Source organism: Saimiri boliviensis, chromosome 4 (assembly GCF_048565385.1).
Source record: "Saimiri boliviensis isolate mSaiBol1 chromosome 4, mSaiBol1.pri, whole genome shotgun sequence".
Taxonomy (NCBI): domain Eukaryota; kingdom Metazoa; phylum Chordata; class Mammalia; order Primates; family Cebidae; genus Saimiri; species Saimiri boliviensis.
Genome location: NC_133452.1, coordinates 27,531,362 through 27,555,316, shown reverse-complemented (window position 1 = coordinate 27,555,316; position 23,955 = coordinate 27,531,362). Strand labels below are relative to the sequence as shown.

The window sequence follows — 23,955 nt, the reverse complement described above, 5'->3', positions numbered from 1 at the left end:
AAAAAAAAAAAAAAAAGTGACAGAAAAGTGAAGCAAAGCAACGGCCCGGGACTGTGGCGGGGGGCCCCGCGCGGGGACTCGGGTGGGATGCCGCAGGAGCGCCTGCCTTCCCAGCTTCTCCGTGCTCCCGCCGAGGGTCCCCGATTTCAGCTCTCCTGGCGTTCTGGCGACCTCCGGGTCCGCCCCGCCCCCTCCCCCTCCCCGCCCGGGAGCTGAGCCCGGCCCTGCGCCCACCGCCCACCCCACGCCGACCCGCGCCGCTCTGCCCTCGCCGCTCGCTCCGAGAGCGCCCGTTCGTCCCGCGGGGCGACTTCTCCTTTTCCGCCCTGGGGCTGAGGATCCTGGGTGGGGCAGCCGCGCCTCCGGGACAGCCCTGGCTGCGAAGCCGCTGGAGCCGGGCCTGACGCCGCCCGCAGCCCGGACCGCCGCACCTGAGCTCCCGCCACGCCGCGGCGCCGGAAGCGCGGGCGGAGCGCACGGGCCGGGGAAGAGGAGCCCGCGCCCGCGAGGGGGACCCGAGTCCTCGGGGAGGCGGCCGAGTCCCGCCGCACGCCAGCAGGGGTGACGACCTGCGACGCGCACCCCTCCGCCCCCGCGCCCCTGCCCGGCCCGCTCGCCCCGCGCACAGCCGACTTCCTCAGCCTCTGGCCGTCGCCCGGCCAACTTCCCTGCGAGGAGGAACCTGCCGCCAGCCTGCCCGCTCGCAGGCCCTGCGCCGAACGCCCGCAGTTCACCTTGCGCCGTCGGGAAACCCCATGAGCTCTCCAGAAACCCGGTGAAGGAGGGTCCCTTCGCGGCGCACGGCCTGGGGGTCCCCCTCGGTGGAGCAGGGGTAGCAGAGCCGGGAAAGTAGTGGAGGATGATCCTGCGACCAAAGGGGACCTCGGGGCAGTAATGTCAGCATGTAAGTCTCACCTTTAAACTCTGAATTCCTTCAGTCTTATCTGTGTTCACCCTCTGCCGCCCCCTCCCCGACCACCCCACCCGCAAGCGAAATGATTTTTTAAGGACTTCAGCTGCACAGTGGGAATAAACCGGTTTGTCTTCAGTGTGCCCCTCGAGGCACTGAGGAGTAGGACTTTTGCCAAGTGGAGTTGTGACATTTGCATGTGGCTTCTTTTTTTTTTTTTTCCGCCAGCGAGGTAAACCTCACATTTGGGCGGTGTAAAGCCTAATAAAAAGGGCAGGGCTTCAAGAATGGGGAAAACGTGTTTTCGGTTCAAATTAAACAAGGAGTGACCGGCACCGCTCCTCCGTCCAGGGGCCTGGCCCTGCCAAGAAGGCGCTCTCCGGGATCAACACCTGGGGGCTTGGAAGGTACTGGTATGCCGAGAAAATGTTGACTTTACACGTTGTCACCATTGACTGCAGAAGTTATTCTTGGATCTTTGGGGTGTTTGAATTTTTTTTTTTTAAGGTGTGCAGAAAATGTTTTCAGTGCGCATTGTAGATTAAGAAGTAATTAAGGGTTATGCCACGTTACGTGACAGGATCTGAGGGGACTTCTATAGACTTATGGGGGACGGGGGAAATTAGGGCATTAAAACAGGGAAACCTAAAAGGTTTTGCTTCCATGGAATTGTCATCCTAACGGTGAGGTGGCTCAGAGCGACCCCATGAAAGGGTCGCAAAGCACTGCCTGGCCTTCCAGAATGGAAAAAGGAAGATTGTACGGACTCAAAAGGGCCAATTTTATTTTAGTAGCCAACTAAGAGGTTTCTTTTTCTTGTAATAGATAATTTTGCTTCTGATCTTTTACTTAATCTTGAGCAGACACCGTGACAGACATTTTATCCACTTCCACTAACTCACGTACAACAGTTTCTAGAACTTGAAACTTAACTCTTCTTTCCCCAACTCCTGGATCCTTATTTATTTTCACATGAATTTACTCTTTAAGTTCAGTACCTGGAGAAAGACCTGCCCCCTGGGTCCTGTCTTTCCAAACTCTCCTAGACTTTCCATTCCCCACGTCCCCACTCTCTAACATACATTTTTAAAATAGGAGAAAGAAGGGATAGTGCCCACAAGCTTAGCACTCTCTAGTTCTGTTCCTGGTGCTGTGAAATGTAATCAGAACTGAACCACTTGTTTTCACTAAAACAGCATGTGAAATAACGCAACACCTGGGAGTTTTAAAGTTTTGTTTATGCCAGTGGAATCGACAAGGTATAACGTGAAAAAATTTATTTTGGGATACAGCCAGCATTTTCGTATAAGACTTGTTCTCATACAGGCTACACATTTTGAAGGAACATGAACTTGTTTTCGACTTCAGTTTTTTTTTTTGAAAATATGCTAGGGTTTTTAACAGCAGACATTTGTCCAGTTTCTTTTCAGCTTTCCTAAGCATTCAGATCTTATGAGAAAAAAAGCATATTATACATAAAAGTATAAATACCTATTTTTTAAATAAGAGATGTGAAACTTATCAACAAGTAATGTAAAACTTTCCTGACATAAAACTAAGTTATATAGTCCATTTGATTTCTTCGTGATTAAAAAATCATGTCATTATAGGGTAAAAGCATGAATATGAAATCACATAGAAAATAGGACTTGGTACCTTCATTTGAGGTTCTTTATTGAGCTATTTTGACTGAAAGTTTCAATTTTTTAACAGATGGTAAGTATATTTTTTTCCATTTTGCTGTTTACTATTCAATATGGAGTGGTTTAGGATGGTCTGATTCTTTTTTAGGTATTGGTTTGTTAGAATATATGGAAAGAATTATCAACCTTTCCAAGATTAATTTTCTTACTATCTTGTTGAAAAATGTTAAAACGAGGTACATAAACTGTGTTACGCTTTAAATTATAGTAAAGTACAGAAACTAAGTGTATTTTCTGCCTCCTCCTTGTGGAGAAAGTGTATTTGTATATTGTTACACTCAGGTTCTGAAATTTTAGACTTGATGAATAAGTTTGGGAGTTGTAGTGACTGCATGTTTTTCATACCCTAGGAAATTTAGTAGATTTAGCAAGACTTGCATTAATTGGTCTTGAGCTGCATGAAGCTACTGTTCCATTTATGGCTTATATAAATTACATGACATTGTGCTTTTTCAGTGTGAATGGTGAATGAGGCTATTGTCTCTTTGGCTTATGGGAAATATTAGAAGCCTGTAGTTTTGTAGCCTAACTGAACATATTACTCTGATGTCTGGAAATAATGATTTGAAAGAGAATTAGTTTATATATTAAAAATAAACTAACAACTGCTTTTTAAAACCTGGCCATTTTTCTAACGGCCTATGTATCTTACAGAGTTTACATTTCTGATGGAATGATTGAAAGTTTCTACAGTCTATTTAGAATTTAGACTAAATAGAAAAGACTTTATTCAATGTGTGTGGTATGCATGGGCAAAAACCGTATCTTTCCATTTTCATTTCTGTTTGGGTGAGATTATTACATTATTCACGTTGGATGATGTAAAGATGCATACTAGTTGACTGGGGTGGTGCCATGTAAAGGGTCTACTGATCACAAAATGTGGCTACCTGAGTGTCATCTTACTTTCCTTTATAAGCATTGCTTGAAATGGAATTATCTGAACTGCCTTAAAAAAAGTTTCAAGATTCTTTTATTTGAGACAGAACGAATATGACAGAAGTTTAGCGTATTTAAAATAGGATTGGTTAAAAAAATCACAAATCAATGAAGAAGATATTTACGTTTGTAATAGAAAACCATACGAATGACTCGAGCATGACAATCCAAATAAAGGAAATTCAAATGAAACGCTACTGTCTATCAAAGTGGTAGTGATTAAGGCAGGTGTCCCCAAACTTTTTACACAGGGGGCCAGTTCACTGTCCGTCAGACCGTTGGAGGGCCGCCACATACTGTGCTCCTCTCACTGACCACCAATGAAAGAGGTGTGCCCCTTCCTGAAGTGCAACAGGGGGCCGGATAAATGGCCTCAGGGGGCTGTAGTTTGGGGGACACCTGGATTAAAGCAATAATATTCAGTAGTGATGAAAGGGCCGTGAGATGAAAACAGTGATAATTTCAATGTAAATGTGTTTGTATTTAGAAATAATTTTAAATCTACTTGAAGTTTGCAAAATTAAAAATAGTGCAAAGAACACACCTCTGTACCTTTTGCCCAGAATCACCTATTCTGAGTATTGGTCCCATTTGTTTTATCATTCCCGTTCCTCCCTGCCTAGCTCCCCACTAGCCCCTCCTGTACAGACACACACACATGCAATTTGATTCTGAACCATCTGAGAACAAGTTGTGTGCATAAGGGTTTAAGAGTTTAATTTTTCAGTTGAAATTTTCAAGATATTTGTAAGTTCAAATATACTTCCCCCCAAAAAATACAGAGATCCAGTGTACCTTTGACCCTGTGTAGCATTGGGAAAACCTATAGTAAAATATTAAAAACCGGTATACTGATACTATTCTTTTTCAGATTTCCTAACTTTCACATGTACTCATTCTTGTGTACATATGTGTGTAATTCTCAAGGCTGAGTTTTACTCTCACTTCTGGTACAAGGCAGTTATGCATGTTACTGTTCAAATAAGATCTAAGATTTGTGCAGGGTTGAAGAATAAATCAGGCTTTTTGAAGTGGAGGTACACCCAACTTAATAAAGGGACTTAAATTGAGTTAATAGAATAGCGCTTTTTAAAAAATACACTGCTTTGGCTCAGGAACATGATCTTTAACAACAACAACAAAAATACAATTATAAGCAGACTTGAATAAACTAAGTTACCATTCTTTTCACTCTGGAAAAATTAAGGTATTTCGTCTGCCACTCCCCAGTTCCCTTTATGAAAAGATTTGCCATAGAAACAGAGTTGGGATACAGGGAAAGAAGTTGATTCTGACAGTTGCTAGTATTGATTGCATTAGTATCATATCAATTTCTCCACTAATACCAAAATTTTGTCACTAATTTCTTTTTAAATTGTGACTTTTTAAGAAACCAGTAGGAGTAGAGAGATGGAAAATGGTAGGTTTTTAAGATTATTTCAGTGATCCATTTGGGTAAAATAATGCCTACAAGGAATCACATCCACATTTAAAGCAATTCTGTAAAAGTGATAATGATTAAAGCAATAATAATAGTGATGAGAGGGCCATGATACGAAAACAATGATAATTTCAATGTAAATATGTATGTATTTAGAAATAATGTTAAATCTACCTGAAGTTTTCAAAAATAAAAATAATGCGAAGAACACACCTCTATACCTTTTGCCCAGAATCATCTATTCTGAGTATTGGCCCCATTTGTTTTATCATTCCCATTCCTGAAACAGGACTCAAACAAATGGGACTATAACACATACTAAAATTATCGAGACCTCAAGCTTTACATTCTAAAGCTTCCTGAAACAAGACTCAAGCAAATTGTATTTTGTGGCCTACGTAGATTGAAAAGGGGAACAAGTTTGCAGCAGAGGTAGTGTGGTTCCTGAAAAGTACGCTACGTTGGAAGCCAGGTGACAAAAAGGATCTTTTGACTGTGACACCACTGACCTATGATCTTGGACAAGTAGTTTAGTATCTTAGTTTTCTCACCTGTAAGGTGATAGGGTGTTTTTTTTGTTGTTGTTTCTTTGTTTGTTTTTGCATAATCTTTAGATTCCTTCCAGATGTAGGAGTCCATGCCTGTCTTTTACTTAAAAATGTTCCTGCTGTCTTCAATAGAACTTTGAGACCACAATCAAAATGGTATAAGACTGAACTGTTTTTTGTGTTCTTTTTCTCCTCGTAGTTTCTATTTAGAACCTTAGTAACCCTGTTCAGGATTTTCCATTCTTGGGAGAAAGTTATTTAAATCTCAGGGATGCATCTTTACTAAGTGATCCCCTGAGAAAACACATAGTACTTTCCTTCCTCTGTTCTATTCTTAATTTGTTTGTTTATCTTCTTCAGTAAACAGTAAAGTGGAGCAAAGTTGGTCTGTCCTATGATTTCTTTGGTTAGAAGTGCTTGCTCTGTTGAGTTTCTTTTCTGTCTGAAGTGATAGAGTTTTGAGACATGGAATGCCTTAAGCCATGGTGGTCATTTGCAACTGATAGGATTGCAGGGAGCTTTGATAAGACAGCTTCAGGATTGAACATGGAATCCCTAAATGTTGAAACCTTTTATAGCAAAGAAGTTGCTGGAGCATATAAACAGTATTTTGTAGCCAAACGAATGAGCAGGAATCTGTGAGTATTGTTTAGAGATTACGTGAATCTAAGAGAGGGCCATTATTCACATGTTGATAAAAGAGAATTGTCATATGTCAAAAAGTGTAAGAAGCTGGGAATTTCTTGGGCTGATACATTCTTCGATTAATATCCGTAATGGTGACAGCCAGGTTTGATTGGTCTGTCTCTTTATTTCCCTGGATCTGTGTTTCCTCTTTTGTGAAATGAGAAGGTTAGATTAGACTTCAGCTTTGGTTCTTCTGGCTGTAAACTTCTTTGAATATATAATTGTGCTTTTGTTTTTGAAGCATACTCATTCATCCAGCATCAGTAGGAAACAGGCCTATTCTTCCAAATAAGTGAACTTTCTATGGGACGGAAGTTTGTCACCTACAGTTTTAAAAGCCCCTACAGATTGCCCTGTACTGTTATTTCAAGTTCTTTTTGGTGGGTAATATCCTATTTACAGAAGAAAAGACTTTAACTACTTGCCCTACAAACCACACAATTTATACAGGCACCAGGAGTTAAGTTGGTGCCGTTCGAGGGTTCACTTGCATTATTATAATTACGACTTTCTTACTTACTAAAACATATTTCTCATTAGCAGTACTCCTTTTAATCTCAAATATTTTGGATGAATGGATTCTAAAACATAACTTGAAAACAACAGATACTCTTTAAATCTTAACTTTTTTCTAGTTTTGAATATTCCTAGTTTAGAATTTCCATCAGGAATACTGCATAATTCTATAACTTCTAGTTTGGGGGATATGAATACTAAAACATGGCATGAGTTTCAGATACTACTTAATATTTCTGTATTCATAGCAGACATGAATAACCAGTTTCATTTCTGTCCCCAGGTGATCCCAGAAGTGACCATAAAGTCAATTGATTGGTGTTGGCATGTGAGATTAATCTTGTTTACTCTTGCTTGAGTCTTTTCCTTTGATTTCACTGTGGACAGAATAACACCACTTAAATGAGAATGCCTGAAATGATAGTAATAAAAATAATAGCTAATGTTTACTGAGTGCTTGCTGAGTGTCAGGAACTATTCTTGAAAGGCGTCATCTTGTTTCATCATCTCAGCAACACTATGGACTAGGTACATTGCTGTTCCTTGTTTTACAGGTAAGAAATAGGAGGCACAAGGGGATCAAGCAATTTTCCAAGGGTTGCAGCATAGTTCATAAGTAACAAACCAGATCTGTCTGACTCTAAGCTTGTTTTCTTGGCTATAAGATGGAGATGGTCTCTTCAAGTCTAAAAATTCAGGCTTGAGGCAAGAGCAGGAGTCCTTTGATGTCCAATTTTGCTCATTTGAGTGTTTGTCTGCTTATCTGTTTAGTATTACACATTTTACCCAGGTAAGCAACCTTCAGGCTTTAGGGTAGATATTACTGTAACCCTGAAGTCTCTTATTAGTTGCTCCTCAACAAATGACTCTCAGTTACTACTTATTGGCAAAGTAAATCTCTCTTAGGGGATTTTCAGGTCTCCTGGAGATTTCTGACGGGTGCTTACTTAGCTTCCTGCCTTACAACTCTTCTGCTTACCAGTCCACTTAAAGTCCCTTTTGGTGATTGACTTCTGTAATTTCTTCCTTCTTTGCTGGTTTGCCTTTTTCAATGGTTCTGATTCAATGAAATGTATTATACCATTGTTTTGAGGCAATATAATAATGTTCCTTTCTAAATCATTATTAAAAATAATTTTCAAATTTAAATGAGTCCATTGTGCAGAAGGATTGTTGAGTTTTCAAAGCACCACCTCTCCATCTAATGTCATTTACTACTTTCTGTAATACCTGGGGTTTACTAACCATTTAAAAACATTGATAGCTGTCTTACATATAAAGACTTCACCTTTTTTGGAAAGTTAATGCTTCAGTGTATCACGTTAGGGGATAGAACAGAGCTTGGGTAATTTGGTTTTATTTTAAATATTTTGATTTGTTAAAGTGGCAGACATTAAGGAGAACATTTCCTTACAGTCTAAATTTCTGGAAGATTATAAGGAAGGTTGATATAAACATCCTTCTACCTAGATGAGCATGAGTCTGGTGAGGCGTAAGGTAAAATTGCTTTATTCTTTAATAAATTTTTTTGAATTGTCTATATACCTATCTTCATGCGGAAATCACCTATTATATGTATTTTGATAAGGAAAGTGCTACCACATGGCAAATAAAATGCGTGGATTTATTTTCTTTTGCTAATTAGCTTGAAGGAAGTGATTAGGTCATCATCATCTTTTAAGTTCCTCCTGTATTTGGAAGCAAGACTGAAAAAGGTTAATTTTCCAGTCTCTGTTGGAAACCTACCCTTTTACATTATTTGTCATAATGCTTTGCTCAGTGTTGAATGTCCTGATTGCCATTTTTCTTTCCTTGCAGGATGTTTCATTCAGATCGAATGTGGAGCTGCCATTGGAAATGGAAGCCCAATCCTCTTCTGTTCTTACTTGCTTTATATATCATGTGTGTTCCTCGCTCAGGTAAGACTCTTTCTCTTCCAAACCTTGAATTTAATCATGATGACATTGTCTGCAGCATAAGCATGCTACATATTTACGTTACTTTACCTTTACTTACTGCCTTTTTTTCCTGCTTCTATCCTTATAGGGCTTTTTTTTTTTTTTCCTGTTTATGATTTATCCTCTTTGAATTCTGTGTGAATGTTATTACTTTGATCATTGTTTTATTTTCTAATGAGTTTATTTCTTTAATCTTTGCTGTCTTTTATTTATTTACTTAGCCCGTATTGAGTGATGAGATAACTACATAAATGGCATTTTAAAAATGCTGTTTCTTCTACTGTTGAAAAAATATACAACACTTACCTCTCTTTTCAAGTTTTTATATAGTTATTTATGGAAAGTACAAACTTTACTAGTTTCATTGAACCTCATTTTATTAGCATGTTGTAACATGAATTAGGAATTGGAAATTAAGTTTTTAGATTATGCATTTAATTTACTTGATATGAAAAAGTTAATTTTAATTACAGCATTTTTGGGATTAAAGTATCTATTTTTTATAATTACATTTTTTTCTTGAACTTTGAAATAAGATCTTGACTGTTGAGAAAACTAAATTTTCTGTAAACAGCAAATTATATGAATAAGCTAATTAGAGGCTGAGGAATGTGAATGATGTTTAAAAGTAAACTGTTTCTTCATTGTCTGATTTTGTCACTGAACTGAGCAAATTTATTTTTAAGGCCATTCTATGTAACTCTTTGTTTTCTCCTGGTGTATTTACTAGACTTATTATGTTTTCCTTTAGAATAAAGCTAAAATGTCAATTAAGAAAATCATAATTCTTGAAGTCTTTCATATTTATTACTTGGAATTTAATCAAGATTTATTAATTTCATATTTATATCTATATTATCATAAATAATGCATTTTAAAAATCATAGAAATAGATTATCTGCTAAAATTGCTTATTCATGGATCAAGAAATTAAACTTGTATTGAGATGTGAAAACTTCTTTTCCAAGCCTCCAAGTATTTTAAGAATTTCAGTTACTTACTTGGAAAATACCTTGCACTTATTTAATGGCTTCAAAACAGATCTTTGAGTTAATTTTGTGTATTTGTTAGAATTTTATTGTAAAGCCATTTTTCTTATTACTTTCATTATTAGAAAGAGGAAACACACTTGTAAACAGATTGAGAAATTGGAGATATATTAGATTTTATAATGTACAGTGTTGAACTACTTCCAAAAGTGATTCTCTAGGAACCAATTACATGATATAAATTATGAGATTAACATTATTAGTTGAAGTCTGTTCACTTTCATTTTTGTTACATCATGCATTTGTATATTTTTAAGCCTTCTTGAGACTATAGCATCTCCAATTTGGACTTTTAGATGTTCAACATTTTAATTAATTTATGCACAATCTTGAATTTTCATTATTTGAATAAATGAAGCACGTGTTTTTAGGCTACAGAAAAGGAATCAACTTGTCTGGGATCAGGCTGAGGCAAGAGAAACACCTGGGATACAACATTTAAGGAGGCACTTGTTCTCAAGACCACCTGAATCAAAGTACTTACACTTGTTAGGTTATTTTCTCACACAAGATTTTCTTATTTATTTGTCATTTCTTTTATTATCCAACTATTTTTGTGTATCAGATAAGGTTTTGTGACAGATAGTTTTCTGTGTTCACTTTTGAGACCAGAACATTTTGTATGCATAGCTATGTCATTCTAATAAGGACTCACTTAAAATGCCACCACCTCACAGGTAAATGTCTGAATTCACAAACACTATTCAGACGTCATTATTGGCATTTTAATATACAATTTTTGTCTCATAAGATGATTCAGCATGGGGTTCCTTAAAATGAACTCCCACACCATTTAAATAATGCATATTACAACTGTAGATCTATCCGATATTTAAAATCTTTTTTTGCATAAACTGAAGTGTAATACTGCTATGTTTTGGAAGACTATTTAGTGTTTAACTGATACTATATCTCTGTTTACACATTCATTGTCTAACTTTTGCTTCTCTGGATAACATCTAGATGATCTCAAGTACAGTGGCTCTAAATGACATTTTGATGCTAGTGTCCCCTAAATCTGTATTATCCATCCTGGCTCATTCCTGGTCCCTAGAGTCACCTCTTGAGTTGCTGATCTTCATCTACCCTTGGAGTAGGCCTTAAACTTCAAATGTGCGAAGAGGGCTTCTAGTTCCTATCACCTGTCCCCAAATCTACTTCTCTATTAATCTTTAAAATTCATCCTTCTATCTTCCTATTCTTTCCCACTCTGTTTTGTAGACACAGTACCTCTCTTTCCCTGTCTTCCTAGTCTCCTCTTCCCCCTCACCTGGTTCTTTTTGACACTCATGTCTCAGTTTAGTTATTATCACCTCAAATAATCCTTCTGTATCCCTCAGTTCCAAGGAGCTCCACTGGATCATATCATATTCTTAGTGATAATCTGCATAGATTTTGGTTGTTGTCTTGTTTGTCAATGTTTTGTTAATTTGACTGTGATAGGTTGGGAGATTAGCAGACCTCTTTTGGTTGTCACGACTGACACTTAGTTCAGATGATTAAAATTAGAATCTTGTAATTGATTCCAATAGCATCCATAATTTGATTCATATAATAGAATTGCAGTATTAAGTTTGCTAGTAGGTAAGTTAACATTTGCATTTTCAGTTAAAAAACAAATATATGAGTTTTGTGCCCTTCCAGATTTTCAAAAGTAGTTTAGAAAGTTAACTCATGTGTCTTGACAAATGATGACTATAACTTTTAATAAGAACTACACTAAAATAACAATTTTGAATATTTACATTCATGCCATAGAAGTATGCCTTAAAACAATAAAATGTGATTTTTTTAACCCACTATCTTGACACGATTTAGAAAAGTTGACAACGTCCAGAATAATCAATATTTTTGGGAAAAGAGTGTATACTGACACTGTTGACTCTATCTTTTGGTAATTAGGTAGCACATAAAAAATTAGGAATATGCACATTGGTATATCACTATCATATGTAGGCATATACCCTATAAAATAAAAAACACAGATATATAGAGAAATCAGTATCTCTGTGTGAACTAGCATCTCAATAGCAAACAACTGGTAAAGACTAATTGTTCACCAAAAGGGGGTTGGTTATATGTGTTATTTTACATTTGTTTCATGAAATACTGTGCAATGCTTCAAAATAATGTGGTCAAACTGTCTTTTGTCTTGAAAAGCTGTTCATGATGATAATGTTAAATTACAAAGCAAATTATAACCAGGCACTGATTCATACCTGTAATCCCAGCACTTAGTGGGGCAGAGGTAGGAGGATAGCTTGAGCCCAGAAGTTTATATTGTAGAACAATATAAAATTATCTTAGATTTATAATAGCTTGCATTACAAACCTGGATGTATTATGTATCTTTGTTTGTATAAGACTATGTAAACATGTTAATAAAACATGGAATGATACTCATCAGACTTCTAAAATGGGTTATCTCAGACGCATAGTTTGGAGAAACAGGAGGGATGATGATGGAACTTCATACACCTCTGAATTTTTTGCCTTGTTACAGCAATCAGGTATTACTTTAGTAATCTGAAAAAAAGAAAAAAACTGATGAATTTCTTTTTTTGAAAAAGCCACTTAGGCTAGACATGGTGACTCATGCCTGAAATCCAAGCACTTTGGGAGACTGAGATAAATGAATCACATGGGGTCGGGAGTTTGAGACCAACCTGATCAACATGGTGAAACCCCGTCTCTGCTAAAAATCCAAAAAATTAGCCAGGTGTGGTGGTGCATGCCTGTAGTCCCAGCTACTGGGAAAGCTGAGGCAGAAAAAACCCCTTGAATCAGGGGTTGCACTGAGCCATTGCACTCCAGCCTGGGCAACAAGAGTGAAACTCCACCTCAAAAAAAAAAAAAAAAAAAAAAAAAGCCACATAAAAAATGACCAGAGAGGTGTAGAAGTGTATGAATATTTAAATTTTGTTAGTTACTTAACTGTTACTGTGGCTCTTTCTTCACTTAATAGGAATTTCTAAAAGGAGTTTCAGATAATAACTTCTTTTTTGTGGCCTAACACTCCATGACTCCGAAGATGAATGATATCTTGAGCAGACAGAGGGTTATGGATTCAAGTAGAGTGGGAAACAAACAGCCCAGAGCCAATACATTTCTAAGCAACCAGGAGCCTGTTTCCACACAGATCGTCTTAGTCATGAGCAGTGAGGGAGAAGTCTCCCTTCTCTTCTGAAAATCAATGATATCAGCAGATTGTTTCAAAGCACAGTGTTACTCTGATATTATGAGACATCAACAGCTTCAAGGGGAAATGTTTCTGAAAGTACAATCTAGCCTGAATTGTGTGCTTTCTAGCCCAGGACAGAGCATAGTTCTGGAAGGCAAGTGATTGTGTAGAAAGAATCTTTTGCTTTTTTGTTTATGTGTTAATTTTTTATGGTAATAAAATGAGCAATTATCTAGTTTCAGTTACATTGCAGTATCTATTTAAGAATTAAAGTTTGGTGAAAAGGCTTTCAAATGTCTAGAAAAATAATCCTTTTATGAATGTGCCCAGTTTTTGTAAAAAAATTAATGTGTACTGAAAATTACTAAATGTATCTTAATGGTCAAAAATAAGGCCCTGATTGTACAGACTATTTTGCATATAATGATAAATATGTGTATGTGTGTTTCACTCAGAATCAAAGTGCTCCAAATCACTGTCTGAAGCTTTCAGCTAAAAAGCTGTTTTTCCATTTCAGACCTCAGATTAGAAAGCATCAGTGTGAATCAATAAATAAAGCCTAGAAAGTTTTATACAGATATGTCCTTGAGGCAACATTCTAGATAGTTTCCTTCATGCACCTTTGGATGGTCTGAATTATATATTATTAAATATGAAATCATATATGAGGGATCATAAAGCCAATTACATAAAAGTAGAATGGGAATGACCTACCTTGTCACCAAAGTGACAATCTCAAGTGATCCAGCAGTGTGTTGGGACCACTAATGAAACTGACACCACCTAAATGATACTAGGAGGGGAGCCGTCAACAGTCCTACTTTTCGTTGGTCAGACCATGGCTGTGTCCAGGCATGGCTGATATAATTTAGAGATAGTTGGTGAACAGAGAATATTTAGATCAGGCACTCCAGCATACTGCTGAGTCTCAAGCTATCTGAGGAATTTTTGGAGCAGTCTCTTTAAACTGAGTGAGTGAAACCTCTTTGGAGGTGAGCTATGACTGTGGATTCCCTTCCTTTGTGTCAGGCACAGTATTCTTTTGTGTATCTTTTTTTTTTTTTTTTTTTTTTTTTGATATGGAGTATCACTCTGTTGCCCAGGCTGAAGTCAGTGGTGTGATCTCAGCTTATTGCAACCTCTGCCTCCTGGGTTCAGGCAATTCTCCTGTCTCAGACTCCTGAGTAGCTGGGACTACAGGCACGCACCACCATGCCCACCTAATTTTTGTAGTTTTAGTTGAGATGGGGTTTCACCATACTGGCCAGGCTGGTCTTGAACTCCTGACCCTTGTGGTCCACCTGCCTTAGCCTCCCAAAGTGCTGGGATTATAGGCGTGAGCCACTGCATGCAGCCCAATTTGTTTGTTTTTTAAGAACAAATTTTGTTACATTAAAAATGGATTTAGAGAAATAGCACATTTATTTTAATAAAGTCAGTAGGAATAAGATACTATCTTTTAGATATCTGGATAGTGGTCATTTGGAAGTGATAACAGTCTTCTAAGTATCTCAAAGAACAGAGCTAGGACCACTATATTAATATTATAAGAACCAAATGACCTTCTTAATAATTAATTGTCCAAAGATAAACCCAGCTGTTTTTCAGATTCCCCCATCACTAGTAATTGGGTCATGAAGCAATCTTAGTATTGAGCAATTTGCGTCAGAAACCTTGAAGACCTCCTCAGCCTACAATCCAATCATGGAGTGTGTGTGCGTTGGGTGGTCTGTTTTGTTTTGTGAACATAGTTTTAATTGTTTTACCTGCAAAGTTTTTTCTGTGTGTTTCTAATTTTAGCAGCTATTTTTAATAACGAACTACAACCATAGGTTGGGCAGGTAACTTTCTTGGACAAGATAAACCCGGGGAGCTCTAGACTTTAATAGGGGCATATCAACTCTGAGACTTTGGCACACGCAAAATTGTCCACCACCTTTAAATTCTTTTTAATTCTTTAAGTTTTCTTTTTATTTTTAGCAGGTAGAATATGCCCTCTTTGGCACTGTTCTTACTAAAGTTGCAATATCATAGTATTCAGTAAGTAAGAAGATGGAAATAAAAAGAATGGAGGAGAACCAAAGACAAACCCAAATGTGTTCCAGATATAATGAGCAAACAGACTTTATAGGGAGGGGCAGCATGGGAAGGAAATTTTTGAGGTTAGATGAGAAAAATGTATTAATCCCACAATGAAATCAAGTCACATAAATGTCCTTTCCCCTCCATTGAACTAAGATGATTAAACACCTGAAAAGAAAGCAAAGTTTCTTTGGGAGTCCAAGGTGGGCGAATCACGAGGTCAGGAGTTCAAAACCAGCCTGGCCAAAATGGCAAAACCTCAACTCTACTAAAAATACAAAAATTAGCCAGATGTGGTGGTATGTTCCTGTAATCCCAGCTACTTGGGAGGCTGAGGCAGAATCACTCAAACCTTGGAGGTGGAGGTTGCAGTGAGCCAAGATCATGCCATTGCACTCCAGCCTGGGCAACTCTGTCTCAAAAAAAAAAAAAAAAAAAAAAAAAGATTTTTTTTGGCAGCACATGGATGGTGGCTATCACCAATTCAGGTTAACCTTCTTAACATCTCCTAAGAAAAACTCTCATAGAGGAATAAAGTATCCCAGTGGGGAATATGTGGCCACCACATTTCTTTATACATATATATATGTAATTGTACTTTAGGTTCTGGGATACATGTGTAGATCATGCAGGATTGTTGCATAGGTACATACATGGCAATGTAGTTTGCTGCCTCCGTCTGCTCGTCACCTATATTTGACATATCTCCCCATGTTATCCCTCCCCAACCTCCCTATCCCCCACTGTCCTTCCCCTAGTCCCCCATAGTTCTATGGTTGAGACTAATTATCTTGATTTCTCAAAAATAATTAAAAATATTTGTAATCTTTTGAATGAGATTTTTCTCAGGAAAATGGTTTGAATCATTAGGTATTTCATGTCAACATGTCTTGGTTTTTAGTCATTCCTAAACTAACTTCATCTTAAACTTGTGGTTTAGAAATGATATGCATTTGTAATAAATTACATAATTTTCTATAATAACTATTATGAGTCAAAAAAGATGCCTTCCTCTACTACATTTTCCTCCTCCAAGTTTGGTGCTGGTAGTTTAGATAAAAGAGAAGAAGTGTACTAAAGTTCAGAAGATGGATTGTGTCAACCCATTTAAAAATCAGGATCTTTCTTCTAGGAACTACAGAATTATACTAGTCACTACTACTGGTTTGGGCAAAACTGTAAGAATGAGAAAATGCTCATAATTTTTGCAAACAGAGGATCTTTTTAGAACATTCCTTACCTGGCCAAAACTTGATTAAATAATATTATTGAAGTAAAATACAGATCTAGAGAAAAAAATACTCTGGCAATATTAATCACTGCTTTTATAAACATTTGTAGTTCCTTTCTTCTGTCCTTCATTTATTTGTTTTTTTGCCTTAAATACATGCCCAGAAATATGACATTTTGTATAATTGATACTGGCCCCTATAAGTATAAGGAATAGTTTAGGCTTTATTGAATAGAGTTTTAAGGCAGAGTTTCTGATCACAGTGATTTCAGTGGCTGCTGTGAAGGGGAAAAGCTAGACTTTTAGAGATAATTAGCCTCAGAGAGAGAGAGAGAGAGAGAGAGAGAGAGAGAGAGAGAGTGTGTGTGTGTGTGTGTGTGAGAGAGAGTGTGTGTGTGTGTGTGTATGTGTTTAGATAAAATGAGCTCCAAGTATGCACTGAGGTTGTGAAAATGTATCCTCTCACCTTTTTCAGAATTCTTCTAATCAGGTTGTGTGTATCAGTTGTCTCCTGGCTGACTCATGAGAGATCAATTAGTATTTCATTTGGATTGCTGATCTCATTTCACTTAGAATGGTAACCTGAAAATCTGCTACTTGTAGGAAGCTCATCACCACAAACATTTTTGCTTCAATACTGCTGATAACCTTACATTTCACCAAACAGTAGGGTTTGTGGTTTTTCTCTCAGAGAGTTTGCTAAGTTGATACAGGACATTTTTTTCCAGTTTGGTAAGCATCCTTGATGCTTTAGTTGGTGTTTGGCTAGGATCCTTATTACTTATCATCATCTGACTGGCTTCCATGTCCTACACACGTGAGTTAGAGAAGTCTGCCTCTTTTATTGACCTTTCAGAAGAAAGTTCTCTTTGAATTTTAAGCCATTTCTGATACTTAATGTCATTTGCAAACATGATACTACTGATTGTGATACCATGGAAGATGGGTTCAGTAAATGTGTAGTAAATGAATTGAATTACTTTCCAAGCTCTCTTACCAGAGCTTGGATTTCCCTTAGCAGAGTGTGTCTAGCTTGTCCAAGAGTTAGGCATTCTTAATCACAGTCTCCTCATTTCCCTGGTATTATTAAAGTATCTTCAACATTTGTGAGAGCATCATAGTACTTAAAGAAATTACAGAGAACATAGAGTTAAAATTGCTGTTCTTAGACTCATTTAAATGCTAAAGGCTATGTCATAGTAATATTATATTATATATGATGAGCAATGTGTTTGTATGTGGTGTATGTATATCTTAGGCTCATTTCAAAATCCTAGTTATGCAAATCTAAATCATTGCCTTTAATGTTAAGGAGTTTTAATGTCATTGGTGAGACTAACGTGAGAAAAAAAATAAGAGGCAATGTGATATGTGATTTAGTAGAATTATAGGCATGATATCAAGAGATAACAAGAAGAAATTTCAGAAAAGTTCTCATGGAGTAGATAATGTTAAAACTGAGTCTTCTGATGACAACAGAAAGGGAGAAGATAGAGAAAGGGTGTGGAAATGGAAAAGGGGTGTCTAGGCGGAGAAAGGAGCAGGGATAAAGGCGAACACACAGATGCATTGTAAATGACTTTGTGGAAAAAAGCATATTTCTTATTGCTTAGAATAAAGGGTCTCTGCAGAAGAAGGTAGGGAATGAGGCTACATGGGGAAGTGGGAGACCAGACTGGAGGATGTCAAGTGAGAGCCAATGCCAGCAAAACTGAATGAGGACTTCCAGCCCAGCAAGGGAGATAGATGTGTCCCCTCTCGCTACAGTTCTGTCAGATTTGCACAATCGCAGATAAAGATGAATGCTGAAGGGCACAGAGGTTAAGAACTTCCCTAGCGTGGTAGTTAGGGTGCTCAGTGAAAAAATTGTATTTTGTTTGTTGAATCTGCAGTTTTATGATTTTTCTCTGTCATACTGTTGTGCCTTAGAAAAGGCAGCCTTAGTTTCTTCATTGGTGAACAGCCCTGATAGACATACTAAAAACCTGAGATAGTAAAAGTACTTCAAGCACCCTGGATGCCTTCTGCTTCTTGCTCAAACCCATATTTAGTTGTGACTAAGGGTTGATGAATCTAGATCAGAAATATCTTCTTTGTCTTTATAACTATTGCCTTTGAGGCTTTCATCTCCACTGTGTATATTGTAAGAGCTCCTAAGTAAACTCCCTGTGTCCAAAGTAAATTGGACAAAAATCTCCTTTTTCATAGGAAGTCTGGCTTAGGGTAAAATTGTATGACAGAATGAGATGACAAATGATTTAAAATGTAGTCTATTGACATTCAACTTTTGAGAGCATATCTTTTTTGCATGAAATTTTTCATAGTCTTCAAATTGTTCCTTTAGGTGCCTCTGGCTTCTAAGCAACTTATATGACTTTTTTTTTGGTCTCTCATTTAAATAAGACTTATCACCTGATTTGCCTAGTTTATTTCCCATTCCTATTTCTTCCTTTTGAATACGTTTCAATTTTCCCATCATAACTTAAAATTTTCTGTAAGACAGTTATTAGGATATTTAAAGTTGTTGGTTCAAGTGAAACAGATAGGAAGACTTATCTTTATTCTCTGTCCTCTATTTGCACCTGGCATTATTTTGCCATAGCCTTTATCATAATTATGTTTGAAATCATCTTGATTCGGGAACTTTGGGCTAATTTAAGTTTAGAACTCCCATCTGTGGGAAGTAGATATTTTGTATAAAAGATAAACATTTAGTGCTGTAAGTAACAACTTACTGTTTTGATCAGAAATAGATATAGTTTATTAGGCTTTGTTGAATTAGGTCAAAGTATATTTTAGCTTTCAGGGCAGAATACATAAACTAAACCAATTTGTTATTCATGTGGAAGTAAATAATTGGATGTGCAGTCTAATAATAAAAATGAACATATGTAATTTTGTTTTCCTCATATTTAAAGGACAGCTTTTCTTATTTTAAAAGTAAGACTGCAGTCTTTTTAAGACTGTATGCCTTAGAAGCATTGGTAGTACCTTACACATGGCACCTTAGAAATACTTTAATTTTTAATAATCTTAGAAATAAAACCAGAAAATAAATCGTGGGCTATTTCAGGTTAAAAATAAAGTAGTATTTGAGAGAAAAATGTGCCCTAGAAAAAATACATTAAAAGCTTAAATATATGTTGGATTTTATTTAAACTTGGACAGTACACACCAAGCATTAAAGCACTTTTAGATGCGACTAAACTAATGATGGGAGTGAAAATAGTTGCTTTTGAAATCAATAGCACTGTTAACTTGACTCTGAATAACGTAATCGATCAGTAACATGAATTAAAATGCTGACTCTGAAATGAAATTCTGCAAAAATATTCCTTTGCAGTCAGAGATACCTTTTCAATGTGTATTGAGGCTTTGTTCTTTGTGAGCTGTGGGTAGGTGGATGCAGTTAATATACATGGTGAAAATTTCATGCCTGAACTTTTAGCTTGTGTGTTTATTAATACCAAAATCAGGCAGAGGATGGTTAGCAGTTGTTAAAAGATTTCTGTTTTTCTGGTTGCATAGCCCAGATATAACTTGATCAAAAATTAGCTTCAGTACCTGTATATTCAACGGATAAGTGTGGTGCAGCTTTATTTGAAATACCTCACTAAGTTGAAAAGGATCCTGTGAATTAATTTCTAATTTTATATTCATCCCTTTCTGTAAATATATATTATAGCAGCAAGGCATTTTCAAAAAGCTGATAAATTCCATGATATCTATCATGCTTTTTAAACCCTTTGACCAGTAGGTGCCTATGGGGAACAACACATACAGATTCTCATCAGAGAAATATTCACAATAATTAAATATTAAAGACAAATATCCACCAAGAAACAATTTGCTAATTATGAAATATTTAATTATGAAAGGTACACATAACCATAACTTAATTTTTTGAAATGTTTAGTGAAATAGGATAAAGATTAAAATGTTATTGAGAAAAGCAGGGCATAAAACTGAGTAGTGTTTTTTAAACAATAGTGTAAATTAAATTTAAAAAGTGGCAAGATAACAATCTCCATGCTTTTAAGATTCAGGTATTTCCTTTTTCATTATATTCTTACGTTTCCAATATGTGTATGCATATATACACACACACACACATACACATGCACACACACACATACATACATATAATTCTACAGTATAATTTAATAATTGTATTGTTGGGTATTTATCCAAAAGAAATGAAAACATTTATCTACAAAAAGACTTATACAAGAATTTTATGACACCATTATTTATAATAGCCACAAAGTAGAAAAGAAAAATCCAAATATCTGTCAACATGTAAATACCTAAACATATTTTGGTATATTCATAATATAGGGTATTACTCAGCAAAAAAGGAATGAACTACTGATGTATGCAAAAATATGAATAGGAATTTCTAAAACATGTTGAACAAAGAGAGGACATAGAGTACATACTCTGTGATTTTGTTTATGTGGAGTTATAGAATAGGTACACCTAAGTTATAATGATAAAAACCAGAACAGTGGTTGCCTCTAGGGAGAAGAAATGGTAAGATACTCTGTGTTGACGTAAATGTTTCAAATTTTGATTTGAATATAATTACACAGAGGTATACATTTATCAAAACTTACTGAAAAGCTCACTTAAATGTGTGCATTTTGTTCTATGTAAATTATATCTCTATTAGAACAATCTCATCCAATTAAATTATACAGGTAATAGTTTTAGGACACAATTAGCATAATTTCACTGCCCCCAAAACTATCAGGATTTTACTATTTTTGAGAATTAAGTACTAGCTTTCTAAAACACAACTTCTTTGTTATATTTGTTGGAGTATTTTGGCTGGAAAATATTTCTTCCTAGCAGGAAAAGAATATTCAGTTTTACTATATTTGTATTAGTTATATTTATTTAGTATTCAGAGACATTTTCAGTAGTTAAGCATTTTTGGGGGCTGGGCTCAGTGACTCATACCTGTAATCCAAACACTTTGAAAGGCTAAATTGTGAGAATCACTGGAGCCCAGTAGTTCTAGACCAGCCTAGGCAACATAGCGAGACCTCGTCTCCACAAATAATAAAAATATTAGCCAGGCATGGTAGCACATGCCTGTGGTCCCAGCTACTTGGGAGTCTGAGGTGGGAGAATTCATTGAGCTGGGACGGTTGAGGCTGCGGTGAGCCATGATAGCACTACTACACTCCAGCCTGGATGACAGAATGAGACCCCATCTCAAAAGAAATATTATTTGGGTCAAAGGAAAAGAACCCATTTCTGCAAAGATGTTAACTTTTCTTAGCTCAAGTGGAAAATTCCACCTCACCCTTCTTTAGCCTCTACATACATTCAAAAGTTTGGGTTATTCTACCTTTGCCTGAAGGTTCTTTTGAGAGCTGCTTTCCTCCATTTAATAAAAATGAATGCAAAAATCAGCATATCATTTTTCTATTAATTATATTTTCATAATATATTGGATTTTACTTTTTAACTAGGACCTTGTGTAAGACTTACTGATGTTTTTGGCTTGTCACCATAATAAAAAGTAGAGATAAAAGATGGGTGACTCAAGAAAACTCGTTTCATTTTTTACTGTATGCTTACTTGTCTGTTTACTTGTTTTATTGTAACAGAGTGGTTTATCATCTATTTACTATAAAGTGATTTGTCCTTATTTCACAAATGCATGCTACTGGTGAAAAACTCTGCAAACCTTTATAAATTTCATTTCCTAGTAAATATAAAGCATGAACCAGAAAGTGTATTTCAATCAAACACTTGAAAATGCTGACCTAGAGTAGCTCAGCACCTGGTGAATGGTCTCTGAGGGGGTTATTTGTTCTGCGTTGGTTACTGGCTTGAGAGGTTACATGGGTGAGTAATGAGTTGAAAGCATCAGTCAAGACCGTCTCATTTCTGAAGAAGCACCTGCTATATCTGTACCCCTGAATAAATGTCACTTTTTTGCCTATGAAGATTATAATGAAAATGGGGCTATTGATTGAAGCAAAATAATAGGACCCATAATCATCAACTGTTAATATTAAGATCCCAGATGACTCGCAGGTTATACAAAAACATCTCATGAAAGTGAGAATGTATCCTTATTGGACTGATAATTTGAAGAAGTACTATATATAATTCAGTAAATACAAAGAATGAAAAGTGGTATAATTTTGAACTTCAATATGCATTACAAAAGGGTGAGGCTCAATCTTTACATCTTAAAATTTGATCTCATTCCTTAGTTTTATACAAGTTTAAATTAGAGCTGATTTAGCAGATGTTTTGCCATGCAGGACGTGGGTTAACAATTATACAGACATGTGCCACAAAACATTCAGGCCAATGACAGTCCATATATATGACAGTAGACCCATAAGATTAGTTATACATTACTTAGCAACAAAGGTATGTTCTAAGAAATGCATCATTAGGTGATTTCATCACTGTGCAAATATCATAGAGTGTACTTACACAAAGCTAAATGGTATAGCTTACTACACACTTAGGCCAGATGGTATTAGTCTATTGCTCCTAGGCTATAAACCTGTTTAACAGGTACTGAATACCATAGGCAATTGTAACATAATGGTGAGTATTTGTGTATCTGAACGTGTCTGGAAAAGGTACAGTGAAAATGCAGAATTATAATATTATGGGCCCATCATCACATATATAGTCTGTCATTGACTGAAAAGTTGTTACGGGGTGCATGACTGTATAATGGAAATGCCTTATACAGGAGTACTATATTTAATCTTTTATACCACCGTATTTTCATTGCTGACTAGTTATGAGCGCTTGTCATGAACATCTATGTAGCAATCTAAGCTCTTCTTCAATCTGAGCTGCTTTTTCCTGGCTTCAGTGTGTTAATATCACTACTTGCCTTCCTTCCAGACCTCTTTGAGATCTTTTAATCCATTGCTAAATATGAGAGCATCTCTTGTCTAACTGTATTATTTGAATGTTCTTTATTCTAATATAGGCCTTATTGCCTCTTGTCTCAGCTTCTGTAAAACAGAAAAACTGATTTTGTTGCTGTCTTCCTCTGCAATCTAGTGATAAAGCACTTTCATATAAACATTTCTTAAAGTGTAATTTGCACAGGAACTTAGAAGAGCTTTCAGTTGCTGGTGTCGGCATGGCTTTTATTGATTGGCATTGACGTTCCATCACCATGTATCCTCAACCAGTGTTTTTTAAGCTATTTCCACTACTTCCTTACACATAATCTAAGAAATAAACAAGTTGAAAATTTTTTCTCTGACATTCTGTAAACTTCCCTGCCTCCACACCATTTCTTCAACCTAAAACTTCATTCTGCTTCACTGCTACCTAATAAAATGCTTTGCCATCTCACGACCTGTCTCTGCCTCTTGATGTAGCGTTTAAAATAAGGATAGAAAGATAGGGAGTTCTCTGGTCTTAATTATCAAGTTTGCTATATGCATGTGACTGCCTGTTGGATAGCATTTTAATGGTGAAAATGGAACAGGAAAGTATTTTCTGAATCTTCAATTTTTCTCCATCTCTCATTTGGAATTCTGTAACAATTCATACTTATTCTATGTTTTATTGCCATATTGTGTTTTATGATTATTAATATGTTTCTATTTTTACCTTCTTATTTGTGCCTACAGGTAAGGAGTATATCTTCTTTATTTTTATATTCTGCACAAAACTAAGAAAATATAGGTACTGCAATAGGAATGAAGTAAA

General features: G+C 36.5%; 1 protein-coding gene across 9 annotated transcripts in view; it reads left to right on the top strand.

The window, feature by feature from the left end:
• Positions 1-492: 492 nt before the first annotated feature.
• The window catches only part of ADGRG6 (adhesion G protein-coupled receptor G6), a 149,142-nt gene continuing 125,679 nt past the window's right edge, over positions 493-23,955 (top strand). For 2 of the 9 annotated variants that reach the window (XM_003926864.4, XM_074397380.1), the window contains exons 1-2: positions 496-904; positions 8,563-8,663. In XM_003926864.4, coding sequence (XP_003926913.2) covers positions 903-904; positions 8,563-8,663 — 103 coding nt within the window. In that variant the 5' untranslated portion in view covers positions 496-902. Of the gene's footprint in view, positions 905-1,182; positions 1,318-8,562; positions 8,664-23,955 lie in introns of those variants that run through there. The other 7 variants (XM_074397377.1, XM_010337551.3, XM_074397379.1 and 4 more) reach the window with 7 other exon arrangements.